This window comes from Pieris napi, chromosome 4, assembly GCF_905475465.1.
Source record: "Pieris napi chromosome 4, ilPieNapi1.2, whole genome shotgun sequence".
NCBI classification, from domain to species: Eukaryota; Metazoa; Arthropoda; class Insecta; order Lepidoptera; family Pieridae; genus Pieris; species Pieris napi.
The window spans coordinates 8,624,041-8,642,285 of NC_062237.1; the positions used below are offsets into that span (position 1 = coordinate 8,624,041).

Below are 18,245 nucleotides of genomic sequence, written 5' to 3' on the forward strand. Positions count from 1 at the left end.
TCAAAGAAAGAAAGGAAAGAAAAAACCTTATTATACATAATAAAAAGGATATTTAGTCAAAAAGAAAGTGTACTAGCCCCGACACTAGGCTTCCCTGTGTCGTGGGCAGCTAGTAGGCCGGGAGATAGTGACACGAAATAGTGGATCATTTCTACCAGTATGGCGGTTCTTCAGGAAAAATGATGGTCTGAGCGCTGGTACCGGCGGCCCAATCGCATGGGCGTTAGTCGGAATCGTCGGGTTAATTACGAAAGTCAAACGATTTGTTCCACAAAAATTCTAGTATTTTCCGATAGTCCATAAAAAATACGAGGCGGCAGTGTCATGCCATACTTCTCCAGTGTGACCTACAGCCCGCCATACCGACGCGAATACGTTAATAAAAAAAAATCAACCATTTGTACCAGGCTAATTTTTGTAAATGAATCGTCGTGCAGCCATTTACGAAAATCACCATGCCATACTTTTCGGACGGTTCCAAATGGCCGCCATACCGCCGAAAATCTGCAAATTTTTTTTGACTACCCGCAAAAATTATGATGTTTCATGTTACCTTTAAATATGGATCAATAATCTAAAATAAATTTGTGACAGGTTTGCAAGATGTATAAAGAATATACTTGCTTTAATAATGTGTATTTTTAAAGTATTTTCAATTGCTGGTATTTTGGTTATAACAACCAATTAGTTAACTTTGTAATAAGTGAAATTAAATACCTATGTTATAAGAATTTCATAAGCAATGTATTACCAGGAATTGGTTAACGCAACCGCTGGCATTGTAGCGGTTTACCACGGTAATTGGATATAGTCTCATTCAAATGGTATCGTTGTATGGTAATATTGTACGAGAATTATTATTCAATGAATATTACTAGTCACGTGTGTCCTACTCCTGCAGTGAAGATTGATAATTACTTGCGGGAATTTGTTTTTTTTTTATAGGAATTGGGCATTTAGAGTTCAGCATTACAGGGTTCCTATTACTCCTAAGTTTGCAGTCACATTTCTCTACCATTCTTTTATTTTTTTATGCATGGTCCATCACTTTGTCATAATCACGGAAAGTGTGGATAAAATAAAATGTATATGCATACATATGTGATAAAATGATCAAAGTTTATAGATTTTGTATATGAGAGAAATGGTGTTAAAATACATTTCTAGTAAAATTTTCGCCCAAATACTGATAAATTATATACAGTAGAACCTCTATAAGTCGAACATCAAGGGAGACGCCAAAAAATTCGAGTTATAGAGTTTTCAACTTATGGAGAATTTCGACTTAGGCGGATTTTGATTCGACATAAAGAGTTTGAGGTTTATTCTTATAAATTTGTCGAAAACAAATGACTGGCTTAGCTAAATTTCAAAGGGAATCAAAATTGAACACCTGACAAAAAGCAAGTAAACACGTGTTTCCATGAGTCATAAATTTATTATTGTATACTCCTAAAATGTTTTCTAAGAAACAATAGTGTACTCACATTGTCGGCAAGTTCTTAAAGTCGGTAACTTATTTTTGTTCGAACAATAGAGATAATAAATTCCAAATGATCAAGTTGTAAAGGTTGTAAAATAAAACGTTCCTATGTTCGAGATACAGAGGTCAAATTTAATTTTTCGAGTTATAGAGTGAAAATATGTACCAAAATGGCTTGGAGGGACTCGGTGATTATTTCGATTAACAGAGGGTCAAGATTTCAAGTAATGGAGGTTTTGGTGTTTTAAGGGAAGGGAACAAAACATTTTTTCGAGATTTGGAGGTTTTTGACTTATCGAGGTTCGACTTAACGAGGTTCTACTGTATTTGAATGACACCTGGTAATTCTACACCGATTCATGGTTAAAAAAATATGTGCTCCTGCAACCTGGTTTGCAAAACCGGGGTTGAAACTATTTGATTTATTTTTAATTATATGTTATTCAACACGGACAGTATTGCTATAGAAAATACTATTGCAAGGAATCGTTGATTTTGCTCCTAATCTTTTCTTATTTACTTAAGACATAACTATCCGCTAATAGACAGATTACGAAAACAAGAAATATCTTAATACGAAGGAACAAAAATGCATAGGTATTATATGTTGTGGATCGTCTATTTGTTGTTACACAAAACGCAATCATTCTAATTAAAAACCAGATGTGGTTATTCTATATTTGAAAGCGTCGGTAATTAAAAAAAATCTATACGGGTTAGTACGTCGGTACATTGAGTACAAATGCACTTAATCTGTTCTAATTAATGTGTCGTGATCGAACAATTTGTTATCCGCCATACCGCGATGGACATTTCTCGTTTGGTTGTGGTTAAACATCAGAGTAATTGTTGTAAAAAACTGACATAAAATAGTGAAGTGACTTTTAAAAGTGTCTTGTGCTAATCAAGTACTTTAAAATAAAACCTAAACACTGTTTTGGACAAATCGTAATTGTGTTATATACGATTTATTCGCAAGTCAAGTAATGAATTGGTTAGCACTTGTAACAAGTTGTTAGGAACACCATACACACTGTCGATTGTGGATCAAATCCTGGCGCGCACATACCTACGAAACGAATACTTTTTATTTTTTTTAATTTTATAATATTCCAAGATGGATTGTGGTAAATGCCTAAAAAATGCCTCTGATACTGAATTGATTAAATGCACATCTTGTCTCACGGTGTTGCATTTCTTCTGCGCTGATCTATCTGAAGCTGATTTTAAAAAAATTCTACCGATGAATAGGAAAAAGTGGAAGTGCTCGGCGTGCAAGAGCAAAAAGATTGCTCCTACTTCATCCGTGTCGCCGAAAACAAGTTTAGCATCATCATTAAACGTCGATACTGAAATGCTGACAAAATATATGGATACTAAACTCGCAGATCTGAGGCAGCAATGGCGGGACGACCTCAACGCTGCAATTTTCGAAGTGACGCGGAAATTTAGGGATGACATAATCTCTCTTGAAGCTCGTATGAGTACCTGGGAGGGCAGACTGTCGCAAGTGGAAGATCAAACGGCTAACAATGAATCTTTGCCAAACAATTTTATCGACAAGCATCTTTCTAATGAAAATCTGATCAATGAGGTTCGAGATCGCAATCAAAGGGAGAAAAACCTCATTATTGCAGGTATACCTGAACAAATAGCGATCAACGCAGAGGAAGGACCGTTAAAGGATGAAGATAAGATAATACAACTGATTTCCACCATAAACCCCAGTCTACCAAAACCCCTTAAGGTCTTTCGTATAGGAAAATTTAATCCAGGCAAAAACCGTAGAATCAAAGTTTGTTACGAAACAAATACTACAGCTAAATACTTATTACGTAACAAGTCTAAATTTCCAGAAGCCATTAAAATTTATTCAGACTTAACTCCAGCTCAGCAAAAATATTTGCAAAATTTAAAAAATGAACTAGTGCGACGTCAGGCTGCGGGAGATACTGACATCACTATTAAATACAGATCTGGAATTCCCACTATTACCAAAATGTCTCCAAAAAACTCGAAGTAACAAATACAACCAAACGCCTCAACACAGATACAAATACCTATGAAGTTTTGCAAAACCATAATCAGCTACAACCACACAAGTCACGCTTATCGTTTTTATACCTTAATGCTAGGAGTATCCGAGCAAAAGGCAAATTTAATGAACTCAAATGCATTTTAAAAACAATTTCTAAAACTGTTCATATCGTACTCATTACAGAAACATGGATCACTAATGAAACTCAGGCCCAAGAGATGAGTCTACCAAACTATACTCATTATTTCAATTATAGATCGGATTTTAGAGGTGGTGGAGTCTCAACTTATGTCCATAACAGTATTAGACATAGTTTGTCGGAGTCAACATATAAAGATGGCAACAACTACCTATGGGTCAAATTAGACAGATATGCCACCGAAATTGGACTTGTGTATAATCCTGGAGATACAAACTTCTCAAAGTTTTTGGAAGAACTTCGCTTGCAACTAAGAGAAAGAAAGAGGGCTGTAGTCTTTGGGGATTTTAATATAGATCTAGTGAAAAAGAATGAAAAACAAACTAAGCAGTATATGGATGTAATGGACGAGGCTGGATATAACATCATAAATAAAATTAGGAAAAAATATTGTACACGTGACTCGAAAACACGTAAATCAATAATCGACCACGTGTGCTCAAATTTAAGAAGTGACCGTTTTCATATGGCATTTATTGAGACAGGAATGTCCGACCATAGGCAACTTTATATCGAGTTAAAAAAATCCAAAGCCCCGCAGTTAATATACTCTGAATATGAAGCCATTGACTATGCTAAATTTAACAAACTATTCACGACCTACAATTTAGATGTAGCAACACTTGATTATTCTTTACTAGAAGATACGATTAAGGACTGTGTAAGGAAATGCAAACAAGTAAAGAAAAAGATACTTAATCCACCTCAGAAAGATTGGATAAGTGGAGAAGTCATTAGTGCAATTCACTTTAGAAACCAATTATGGGCTGAACTAAAAAAAGATCCTACAAATATAGTTGTTCAAGCACAATATACTACTACAAGAGATACGGTCAAAAGGAAAATAAGGGAAACTAAAGATAATTACTTCTCCAACGAATTTATTAAACACGCTAAAAACCCTAAAAAAATGTGGAGTCTAATAAATAAATTGGCTAGTAACAAGCTAAATAAAGATTGCACACCTTCCAAACTTATTATAGACACTAAAGAGTTAACTCAAACAACTGATATTTGTGCTGCTTTTAATACATACTTTTCTACCATAGGGCTAAAACTAGCCAATGAAATACCAACACAATTTCACATTAATTTTACACTAGCACTTCCTCAAAGTCTTAACTCTGAACTATCTAACTTTAATCCATGCACAACACTTGAAATCACTAATATAATAAAAACACTAAACACGAATTGTAGTAGTGGAATAGATGGGATCAATACTAAAACAATAAAATGCGTAGTTGATCATATTTCTGAATATCTCTCGATCTGCTTTAATAAGCTGCTGCATAATGGTGAATTTCCGGATTCTCTTAAAAAGGCCAGAGTTGCTCCTATCCATAAATCTGGCCCCAAAACCGAACCCGGCAATTACAGACCAATATCTATTCTACCTACAATATCAAAAATATTAGAAAAGATTATTTACTCACGACTTGACACTTACTTGCAAACTAACAATTTCATTTTTAAACGTCAATATGGTTTTAGATCAAAAAGCAGCACTTTATCAGCCACAGCCGATCTCGTTAGCGACATAAAACAAAATATTGACTCTAAGAAAATGGTGCTGGGTGTCTTTATTGATCTGAAAAAAGCGTTTGACACCGTAAGCCACAACTTATTGCTTAAAAAATTAGAATGCATAGGAATAAAAGATCGTGCACTAAAATTATTCAAATCATATCTATCAAACAGAACCCAGATAGTAAAAATAGGTAATGCTCAAAGTTCAGAAATACCAATAACATGCGGCGTCCCACAAGGATCTATATTAGGTCCATTGTTATTTTTAATATATATTAACAACATTCACGAACTCGGTTTACACGGCCGAATCACTCTCTACGCTGATGACACCTGCTTATTTTACTTTGGTTCAAATATCCAGACTATGGTTGCTCAAGCTCAATCAGACCTAAATGTTCTATCTTCTTGGTTTCAACAAAATCTTCTAACAATTAATATTTCAAAAACATCTTATGTAATATTCAAGGCAACAAATAAACTCATTCCTATCTTTCATCCGCTTAAAGTTCAAGACGTTGAAATCAATAACAAAAAATGGGAGAAATATCTGGGTCTTAGAATGGATACAAATTTAAAATGGAACTTTCATATATCACACATAATTACCAAACTAAAATCACTTATAGGCAGATTTTGGTCAATATCTAAATGCATTCCGCAATCTGTACGTCATTTGATCTATAATTGTTTAGTCAAGCCACATTTCATATACCTAATTGAAATATGGGGTACAGCATGCAAAAACAAAATTTCTACAATACAAACACTACAAAATAAATTAATAAAAGCACTATTCAGATACAATTTTTTAACACCTACTAATAAAATCTACCAAGAAACTAAAATTATGACGATTAAACAACTATATGTTTATAGCACCTGTATCCTTATTAAAAAATTTTTAAATAACTCTCTACATAGTAACTTATCATTTAATAAAATCAAATACACCACTACACGCAATACTCGTCGAGCGAGTTTGCTTATCTTGCCAAAGCCGCGCACAAATTATTTAAAGAGATCTATTAGGTATGAGGGTGTGCAATTGTTTAATCGGTTGCCGTCTAAGCTTCGTAACATTAGCGTGATTGATCAGTTCAAAAGGGCATTAAAGACACACATCAGAATGGGCCCATTAGACTAGAATTGGGCTAGCTGATGGCGACGTGTATCTCGTTCGTATATATACTTAATATTAAATTTCTCATGTAAATAAAAAAATATTTTTTGTAATGAGAAATAAAGTTCTTTAAACATTTTAATTTTTGTTGGAAAGGGCATAAACAATAGAAAATGCAATTAACCTTCACCTGTGTTGCTGCATACGTTAGTTTCACAATTATGTATTTTTTTACTTGTATTTTTAACCGTCTTTAAACCGGAATATGATCTTTATATATTATGTTATATTGGTGTATATTTTTTTTTGTTTATGTTCGTATGTAAGACTAAAAATTTCTTCACTGAAACGTCATGGAAATGAAACTTTTTGATTTGATTGAAATATATTCATAAGTAAGCGCTGTTCCAAATAAATAATTAAAAGTTTCAACAAAGTTAACTTTGTTGAAACTATTATTTTTATTAGTGTACCTAACACAAATGAGAGTCTTCTAAAATTAAATGAAAAAAATCTTGCATTAATATTCTATTGTTAAGGATTTTTTTGGTGGAACTAATCTCGCAGCCTTTGACCAGTTGATTTAAAATAAAAAATTTAATGGCCAACACAACATTTAAGTTAATTATCTTTACTAAAGAAAAAACTAATATTTAAGCTTTAGACGTCATTTAAGCAAAAAGTAGTAGAACGGAACCGATCCGGAAATGAAATGCCGATTGCATTTCTACGTGTAACCGTTGCTACGTGTCTGGTTGTAAATGGATTGGAAATGCATACGAATATACCATGCGGGTTTTTTAATACATGGCGGGAAACTAGGCTAGGTTCTTAGTAAATTTGTTTATGGGTGTAATAGTTTAATTTTGACGGCTCATTGGTCTAGTGGTTAGTACCCCTGACTGCGAATCCATTGGTCCCGGGTTCGATCCCCGGCTGAGACAAACATCGATGTGATGAGCATTTGGTGTTGTACTTAGGTCTTGGGTGTTTAAATATGTATTTATATGTCTATCTATCTATAATATGTATGTATATCCGTTGCCTAGTACCCATAACACAAGCTTCACCAGCTTAGCATGGGACTAGGTCAATTGGTGTGAATTGTCCAATCATAAAAAAAATAAAAAATAGTAGTTCTTTATAATTATATATTTTTTTCTTTACAAAATAGATATTTTTAAGTGCCCTCTTTTTTCGGAGCCATTTTTGTCAAATGGTATTTTAGCGATAGATTTACAGGTGATTTTATATAGCAAAAGAAAAAAGTATTAAAACTCGTGATTGTGGAATTTCAAGTACACCGATAAAAATAAAAAGCATTTGGAGAAGTTGAACTCATTACACATTAGCTGGCACATTCTCAAGTAATTGTATTTGTCCGTTTCCATTTGACTGCCTAGTTTTAATTATATAACGGTTAATAATAAACTAATATTTCGTCATTTTGACCGCGAGTTTTCAGTACACCCACTTGTCGAGTGCTGTAATCTTTCACGAGGTAAAGCAACGTTGTGATTGGTCGAGGCAAATGGCGTGATACTGCGCGTGCCGCGTGCGCAATGTGCCGACATTGAATGCCTAGTACGAGTTATCGGTCGTAGCGTCTGTATCGCGTTTATATAATCAGAGAAATTTAAACCTTAGCTCTGTATGTTATAGTTCCAATTTAGCTGAAGACTTGACACGAATACAACATTCTAAATGTTAACTTAAAATGACACTTATTTCTTGGTTTATAAGGTTTAAATTGCATTAAAGATGTATGCAAACATCGGTTGGTTTTTTTGACTATTAACTCGCTTTTGCATCGCTGGCTCCCACAAGCTACGTTAGCAAAATTATCAAGTGACGTAAACCTCACGTCGAACCACGCGTTTTAACGTCACCTAACAGTAATAAACGAAGGTCATTGGTCGCGTTTGATTAGCAATTCAACGATTTTCCTAATAAATATTAAATTAATGTCCATTTCCGACCTGCATTGACTGGCCAAGTTCAAGATCATCGTAGTGCTAAATGCTTGGTAAAGCTTTAGTTTACGCAATGTCCTACTTGTCTCGAGTGACAACCATGAAATTTTAACTAGAAATTAAATGATGCTCGTTTATAAGTAACCTTTAATGCTAGTAGTATGTAAATAATGATTTAAAACCTTATTCTTTGTACAAAATTTAACTGAGCTTAATGATAAAATAAAATAAGTATTTGTTAGTATTTAGGTTGGCGTGCTGTTAACATTGAATAGGGGTTTAAATTATTACTTTAAGTACTTGTGTTCATATAAAGTTAACGAAACGGAAAGTGTGTACCGTTCACTAGAGAAAGTAGAATCTTTCTCAGGCCTTCCTCTGCAGCAGTTGCCACTCAGTTTTCTGAATGTGAGGAGGCACTTATTACTTTCGCCGTGTGTGTGTACCTATCACAATTAAAAGATATGATATATGTATATAGTAAATATTTTTGTAAGGCTAAAACATCTTAATGTAATAAGTGAAAGTCGTTTTTGATCACGTTCGTTCGTAAATTGTATTATCGATTGGGCCTTTTGTTAGTTTATCAAATGAAAAAAAAACTTATGGGGCTACAACAATGTGTTCGGGGGACAATCAAAAGAATGATTAATGTCACGTTTCAATGGGAAATAACATTACGATTAAACGGATTTAACACTGATGAATGAGCCCCTTTTTCGTTTCTTTGAAGAAATTATGTAGAATTTTAACGTGTTTACGTTCGCACTTAAAATTGTGATATATATTTCTAAGGATTTAAAAAAAAAATTGGATATTTAACTTGTGTCGCGATGTAGCGATATTACAAATACGAAGGTTTTTCTTCAGGTGGCTTTTCTATAAGAGAAAAATCTGATTGTTTGAGTAGAAATGTCTGCCCCACAGCTGGTGCTTTTTCTTTAATTTAAAAGTTTGCGGTAATAGAATATAATAGACGTTTATGGTACAGTATCAGGTTTAAACTAAGAAATATAAAACTTCCCAAATTTCGTTGAAACTTAATTCAAAATTATAACTTTTAACTGCCAGTCGTGTATGAATTATTTGATTACCCTCGCCTTATCGGATATACTTGTTTGTTTTGCAAATCTTATGGACACGCCCATCAGTCAAGGCAAATAACTTGCATTATATAATGTGTGTATACCCTGATTTATTCTATTTAAGTTTCTACTTAATAACATTTGTATACTCTTTACACAACATATGTAATTAGCTATTTAAAAGGCCGAGTTAAATAGTACGTAATACTCGCAAATATTAAGTGTTTTGCCCTTATCATTCGCGTATTAATAAATAAGACAGAACATTCTATAATATGCCGTTGAGTTAATGTTAGACTAAAAATCGGTGTTCACTGTTAGTCAATTGGCCAAGTATACTTTCCTTGCAATAATCATACATAAGCATTTATTATTTATGAACTGTATATTATATGACTTAGTAGTTTATGATATATATACCCTTGTTTCGTTATTGCGGTTATCATATAGGTATTGTCGCAATGATAACAAACCATTGGTTTTATCGGGTTAGTTTTATGTGGATTAATTTTTATTTGGAAGATTGTACTATCAATTATAGACCGTATATTTTCTTTTGTCTTACTATAAAATTTAAGGTTAAACACGATGTATGAAAAATTTAAGAAATTGTTACCATGGTAACAACTAACATCGTGTTGCAGTACGCCTTCAGCACATGTTGCGGTACCAGATCAGAAATCAAAATTTACGACATTCTTTGGATTTCATCGTTTCTTAATTATTATAAAATTGCGAATTAAATTTGTTAATTTAAATATTATTTTATTTAATACTAATTGTTTACACGCGAGACTGGTTAAGTATCTCACTGCGTTTTTGTATATAGTAATTTTAACAAATAACATCTCCAAATATCTTTCTTAAATTTTGTATTGATATTATTAGATAGATATACATTTTACGGTTTGCAGAGTTTATTACAAGCTTCATATGCTTAAATTAATAATGAAATATGATAATTTTAATTGAATATGGGTATACTGGAACCCCTTATTTAAGCAAACCGCTGTGTCATTGTATAAATATATGCAATGTAATCTATGTTCATTCTTGCAATCCAAATGATTAATGATGCAGTGTTTAAACGACCATTTTGAATAATTAACTTACGATTTTGGCTGGTCATATTAATATAAATTGTAAATTCTATATAGTTATTACGACATTGATACAGCTGTTAAGATGATATAGATACATCGAACCCTGAATAAGGTTTCACTTTTAGTGCGAGATAGTAATTTTATATGATTTGTTGTATTGCTGTCCCCACGTCTGCTAAGGGTTATTAAAACAGGGAATTCGTATTGAAAATATTTTTATCAGAATTCAATGGAGGAGTGCCAACAGACTCTAGAATCTATTGTGACGTTTTTGTCTTATTATACATACTTTGTCTATTGACACAATATTGAGGGTAGTCGCAAAAACTTATCTAAATTTTTGTTTAAATATTTAAAATATGATTAACAGAATGCACTTCGGATATTTTGAAACCCGCGAAGTGCTAATTAAACAGGTTAGCAATTCCGGTTAGTATTTTCATTTTTAGTGAGCGTTGGTCAGTCAACCGCCCAAGGTTAGCTTTGAGGTTACCTCTTGTAGAAGTATAATTCGTCCCATCCGTGATTTTGATTGATTGACTGGGATGTTGTATGGAGATGTTGAAGGTTTTTTTAATAACATTAACGTATGCACTTTTATAAGACATGCGTAACATCGAAACGTCTTATTTTAAATATTTTCAGGGGGTATATTCAATTAATAATCCAAGCTGGTCAACATATTAATGACTTATTGTTATTTAAACCGTTTAAGTAATTTTTTCAATGGTTTTTCGTTATAGGCGTGCTGGATGACGTCAAAAAAGAGTTTGATATCGGCGATGATATGGCGGGCCTGCTTCAGACGGTGTTCGTGGTGGCATATATGATATTCGCGCCTATTTTCGGTTACCTGGGTGACAGGTATTCGCGAAGGGGGATCATGGCGTTCGGAGTGGGTCTGTGGAGTGCCACGACGCTTATCGGGTCTTTTATACCGGTTAGTATTTTATTTTTGCAATCATTAAAATGGTAGCGGGTTTATTTACAAAAATTCATGTGATTTTTTATATATTTTCTTTATTGAAGATACGAAGATATAAAAACAAGGAATTTAAAAATAAAACCAAAAAAAGTTTAAATTTTAAAAATTGTAAATACTATTGTTTTAGTCGAAGGCTATTTTGGTTTAAATAAATTGGCACAGATAGATATATGGTCCATGTGACAATTAAGTTATGGGACTGAATAAGTTATAGTAATTTTATTTAAATACATAAGGATTTTCGATTTTGCTGTATATATAGGAAAATTTGTATAAATTGTTTTATTAATTAAAGTTCGTTTTACCTCAATCATACGATACTGTAATTATGTATTATCATCGTATTATAGAAGGAAAAATGTTTGTTGGGTTTCCCTGGGAACTAAATTAAGTAGTTATAACTGTATTTTATAATAATTATAGTAGGTACATACCTGTTTTTTAACCCCTCAATATATGTGCGAGTTATTGTTTAAATGGCTTTTTGTAAGCCGAATTATTGTTTCACCAGGAATTGAACCTAGACTATTGGCTAAATCCAAGAGAGTTATAGTAATACATTTTATTATATAATTTTACTTAATGACATATCAATCTTGTAGAATGACTAAAATTGCATTGAATAAAATTCAATTCAATTAATAAAAATATTTTGTTTTGTATAAGTTAAACGACGGTAGTGAGCACATAGTTGGCAGACTTTCATGTATTATTTCTACAAAATTAACACTGAACTTGAAAATGCAGCCAGGATTGAAAATCAAGGTTGGCTATTTAGATTTAACTGGGTTTCTTATAAATATTTTTTTTTAGCACTTCGCAACATTCGCGGTATTTCGTGGTCTTGTGGGCATTGGTGAGGCGTCGTACTCCACGATAGCTCCGACCATCATCAGCGATCTCTTTGTGGGGAATGTCCGGTCAAAGATGCTTGCCTTTTTCTACTTCGCGATTCCGGTTGGAAGGTAAGACTTGAGCTTTATTCTTTTCGACTATCAATATATCCAAATGTAAAAAATATTGTTTTGAGACGTTGCGTGATATGGGTAATATATGTTTTATGTATATATATTTATGTATTTTGAACCAGTATGTTCAGGGGTGCCCATTACACAAATAAACGCGATTAAAAACGGCTGCGAAGTGTCCATGCTGAGGGAACACAAACAGAAATCCAAAAAAGATAAGCTAATAAAAAAACCTATTTATTTAACAACTTTTAATAAAAATGTGGCCTAAAAACTAATATCAAATAAAATAACTGAATTCTAGTCAAACCTCAAAATTCTTTTAAAATTCCATCAGACCACTTCTTCAGTGGCCTACCTCTTTCTTTGTCCTAAAAAGATACTACAGTGTAAATGCAAAAGAAGCGCTTTAACGTCAAACTCCTTACAATATCGGAACTACTTTAGGATATATACATTTTTATTATTCTAAAATGGCCAGCGTCCAGAAGAAGGCCTCCTCCAACTTGTTCCACACTATATTATATTACCGTCAGCAAATTTTTGCCAGCTTTCCTTTCAATCTCGTCGGCCACTATCACTCTTTTGGTCTGCCTTTGTTTTTTTTCCTTTAGGGCCATTCGGTTACTCTTTTTGACCATCTTTCAACGGTTTTACGGCCTACGTGCCCTATATTATTAGTGTATGGGAACTACTTTGTTTAATTTGCTTTCTTGTCTTGTGTGTGTGTAATACTATATAACGACAGAAAGTACACTGTGTTATCGCTTGCGGGTAGTTTAATACTAAGTGGGTTGCTATTGGAATAAATACAACAAACTTTGCCACTGGGACCAAACTTTTTAAATTTGTTTTGATTTTCATTTTATTTATTGTTTAATTATTTTTATTATTACTTTGTAGATTAAGAAAATTGTAAATATTTTAAGGTTATTAATTAATAAATTATATAGCTACATTATAATGGATGAAATTATTAAAAAGTAAATTTGTCTTCAATATTTATAAGTTTTTTGTTTTACAGTATTTCTTGATGATTATGACTGAAGTATTATTGTTAGGTTTAATATTGTTTACAATCTCAACTGCAAAAAAACATAACATTAATTAAATTTATTTAATTAAGTTTATTGTAGATTACATTTTACATTTTTCTTTGAACCAAGGTATACATTATACAAGTTTTTACATTAAAACATCAATATTTTAATACATATGTTGTTTTTGTTACACATGTTTATTTAATAAATGTATTGTTATTATAATATTAAATTTTAAGTGCAGACTGCATATAAGTTAGACCATATATCTATTATCAGTCGTGATATCGGCCATTTTGAATTTATTTCTAGGTGTTTAATACAGCCAAGAATCTGATACTGATTTAAGTATTTATAACCCGGTTACCAGGTAAATAAATACACAATGTAATCTTGTAAGTAATTAATATCATGCCGGTTTGGCAAACATTGATGCTGGCTAATCTCGAGGCGACCAAGAATATAAGCATTTTTCTTCGCTTTCCGCCTTTCTTTTTAAAATACAATTTTAATTCGGTGCAAAAAAGCTGTAAAACACAATATTTAATATATAATTATTAGTGGTAGCAGTTGTAATGTATATTTTTTGGCAATGAATATATAAAGGCAAATCTAAATCTAAAAACAAATGAATCACATCGCGTCATTACGTCATAATGGCGCGAGACGGATTTGTTATTGACATTGGGTGATTGAACTTAACGGGTCACAGGGGGCGGTGATAAAGAAAAAGTTTATCTGGATAATAATAATTATAGTTCAACTGAATGCATGCTTGCCTAAGCATATTCTGTTGAATATTTTTTTAGCATTTATTGAGCGTTTATTGAATTACCAGCATTATTCTCTATTACGAGTCGAAACAGAAGGTAGAATTTCGATATGTAGTATCAAAATGCCCATATCGGTGTTAACTACCGTCAAAATTCACTCAGCCCACCACCTTTAATCTCGAATTATTGGAAAACGTAGTTTTTGTCTAAAAATATTCGTTGTAATGGAACATTACCTTCGGCTTGCGTCATGTTGCATTTAACGTATGATCGGTCGATAATTACAGCTAATTTTAGATTTTTACACGTAATTTGTTTTGATGTTATGATTAGTTCTATCGTGTTTTTTTAAATAATATTTATAGACAGTGAATGTTTATAGAACTTTGTATGATGACTTTAGACTTTTACACGTAGTTTTTAAGAAAGAAGAAACAATGATTTTGCTAACGTCAACATATTTACAACCTAGTTACACAATAAACTTCCGTTTGGCTTGTACATTCCTTCATTTGATGGATAATATTGTATTACTAACACAATATATATTTAAATATGAATTGTCTGAATTCCGAATTAGGAAGGAAATTTACTAATATTACGTAAATTATATCGCGAGTGGTTTGCTAAATAAATAAAAAAATATACATGTTTTGGGTGCAAAAGGCTGGTACAAATGGTACAAATATATTAATGTGACAAACGCCATGCCCCATGCCCTGTTAGGTTGAGTTTCAAACTGTTCGTGACTCCAAAGCATCTATTTTGAACAACTCCTAAATAATTTACTCTATGACGAATACTAAAAGTGCGTAGGCCGTAACTTAATTAAGATGTCAATTACATGTTCCCTCTTGATTTGTAATGACTTAAGGATATCCTGAGAGCGTGTCAACGACATTCTTAATGGAAATAATTTACGGATCTTGAGGGTTCCATCCTAACCTTGGAATTGCAAAAGGATACGAGAAGTGTGGAAAAGTATGGAATTTTAAAGTTGTTGTTTGTCGAGTGCACGTCAATCCATTTAAATATTTCATAACAATTTATGCAATTGTTCGTATATTTTTTTACTTTTGACCAGAAATTTGTTTGTAAGAAACTAAGTAGGTTATGTTTTAAACAGTTAATTGATACTCTCCCAACTATTTTTTGTCTTAAGTTGAGGTTGATACATCTTGTAACTTGTCTTACCTTAAATAGCTTGTGATTAACGCTGGAAGGTCGCTTGATGACGTAAGAATTGCTTGAGAAAAATTGGATTGTACAGAATGTAAAGAGGAAGTGCCATTTATGATTTTTGAACTTTATAGATAGGTTTTTATAAACGATTTCGTGGAGTTACGATAAAAATATGAATTAAGGGCAATTTTTTTATTAATACGATAGTGAATAATAATATTTAAACTGAGCTTTTTAGAAACTATGCAATTGTATGTACGTTCTTAAAGGTTTTGGTGTTCTTATACTTATAAATAATAAAAAATATAATATTCATATTAACACAACTCTTGCTAACGCTTAAATAAATGCTTCTTTGCCAACTCGAAATACATAGTTCATTTTTCGCCGAGAATCTACTGTTACAACTTAACAGAGATACTAGACGTTAGAACACCTTTACAGGCCTTTTGTCCCAAACCATAATCTTAATATTGTATTGTACAATTTCAACTAAATTTATAAAATTTTTGTCAATTATTTGTTGCAGTGGTTTCGGTTACATAGTTGGCTCCGTAGCCGGTGCTATAGCGGGAGACTGGAGATATGGCCTTCGTGTCACGCCCTTTCTTGGGGCGGCTGCTGTAGCCCTAATGATCTTTGTCATGGAGAACCCTGAGAGAGGACAGGCGGAGGATTGTCATATGAAACCAACGTCGTACAGTGACGACCTTAAGTCTTTAGTAAAGAAGTAAGTTGTAATTAGTAACTTTCACCTTCAACAAAAATAGTGTAATATAACAAACAAACAAGAAATTTTTGTTCTTATTTTAAGTCTAATTATTAATTATTCCAATATAAATTTAATTTATTTATTTTATTTTATGTATATAAATTTTGACAAAACGTATTTTTTCTTAGCTTAAGGATCGGTGTTTTTAACCTGTCCTTTGAATTTGAGACAGTCAAATACACATTAAATAAGGTTACGAAATTAGTATTATATCAATTCATATACAATTTCAGTCCGTCCTTTATGTTGTCATCCCTGGCGTTTACCTGTGTGGCATTTGTGACTGGCGCTCTCGCGTGGTGGGGGCCACAGTTTATATTCCTGGGACTGACATTACAGCCTAACACTGATATTACGCTTGAAAGGTATGTCTAGGTTATATAGAAATTTGGGAATTTAAAAAAAAATCAAGAATTTATAAAACAATTCTAATATTTTTTAGTTTGTAACTGATAAAACAGATCTTTTTAATAGCATTAAATAGACGATTTGAATGTGTTAATTCCTACTGACTCGACTGTTGTTTATTAATATTCGTTTATACTAAAAATATCATGGAAAAAACCCTTGGAAAATTAAGCATAAATTTCTTTGAATCAACGATAATGTTCTTAGAATATTACTTGCATCGCTTACTTCACTGAACCTTTAATAACTTTTAAATAAACTTCCTCTGTGCCTTTATACCTATTACTGCACCGATTTTTACCACCGTAAACATAGTATGCCCCTCACAAGTACTGCCCGTTTTCGAACGAGTTCCGTTTACAATGTATACAGTGGTGAGCTTGGGTTATAGCGTTTCATACAAGTTCGGACTGGTGGGAATGTTTGCTGGGACGTGCGGAGTCCCGTTGGGTTCCGCCCTGGCCCAGCGCCTGCGAGCACGGTACCCAGACGTGGACCCGCTAATCTGCAGCTTCGCCCTTCTGACCTCGGCGCCCTTGGTCTACTTAGCTCTTGTCGCCGTCACAGCGCTCCCAGCTTTCACCTACCTACTTATCTTCCTCGGAATGGTCACCCTCAATCTGACCTGGTCTATCGTCGCAGACATCGTTCTGGTGAGGATCGAGATAACGATCCCGGCAACAATGTACTCATGTTAGGCTAGCTTCAATTATTATTAATGCAATCATCCATACTAATGATAGCATGGCCAATGTCATTGCTTGTTTTATTGCTAGTTACGAACCGCCTATGACAATTGACATGACGCTTACCATAGTGCTCGTACCAAAAGCACAGAGTCATAATTGACATAGACGGTGCTATAAGCACGTGACGTCAGTCAGTACTGACGGTGAGATGTTACGAAGGGTGGCGTTAATCTTCGGCGCGATCACGATGTTGTCTGGCGTGGTTGGAGTTCCGTTGGGCGCGTGGCTTGGTGCGGCACTGACCAAGCAATTCCCTCGCTCGCATCCTATCATCTGTGGGGTTGGCCTCCTCGTCTCAGCGCCAATGATGACACTAGCGATGCTGCTCTGCGAGGGATATTTCTACGCGCCATTCGTCCTCATGTTTTTTGGGGAGGTCGCTCTGAATATCAACTGGGCTATTGTTGCTGATATGTCGCTGGTAAGATTTGGGGATGTGGGATAAGGGAATGTAGGCGGGACGTATACGTGTCTTGATGCACACGCGGTATTTTACTCACAAATGTAGAATTACAATAGACACCTATGTTAATGATCTAATTTGTTAGTACAATGCATCCAGGTGTTGAGAAAAATATTTATGCATTTGAACTTGAACGTTTGTTTGCTCGCTAACATCAGTTTAATGTTTTAATTCATGGTTCTGCATCAAGTCTACGACACATGTTTACAGTTTGGACTTTAAACTTTCTAATTTTACATGTAAATAATACTTCTGTAGTGCTTCACGCTCCACTAGTGTGAAAAGTAAATAGAGTAACGGCTAGAACTTTAAATGTAGTTATAAAGTAGAAATGCCAGATAACTGTAAATAACTTAATATTCATATGCATG

At 33.4% G+C, this 18,245-nt stretch overlaps 1 protein-coding gene across 3 annotated transcripts in view; it reads left to right on the forward strand.

The window, feature by feature from the left end:
• LOC125048949 (protein spinster) overlaps positions 1-18,245 on the forward strand; it is a 31,601-nt gene that overhangs the window by 9,923 nt on the left and 3,433 nt on the right. For 2 of the 3 annotated variants that reach the window (XM_047647925.1, XM_047647923.1), the window contains exons 2-6: positions 11,278-11,474; positions 12,333-12,484; positions 16,012-16,212; positions 16,488-16,619; positions 17,571-17,832. In XM_047647925.1, the coding sequence (XP_047503881.1) occupies positions 11,278-11,474; positions 12,333-12,484; positions 16,012-16,212; positions 16,488-16,619; positions 17,571-17,832 (944 nt within the window). Of the gene's footprint in view, positions 1-11,277; positions 11,475-12,332; positions 12,485-16,011; positions 16,213-16,487; positions 16,620-17,053; positions 17,316-17,570; positions 17,833-18,245 lie in introns of all 3 variants that reach the window. The other variant, XM_047647924.1, reaches the window with a different exon arrangement.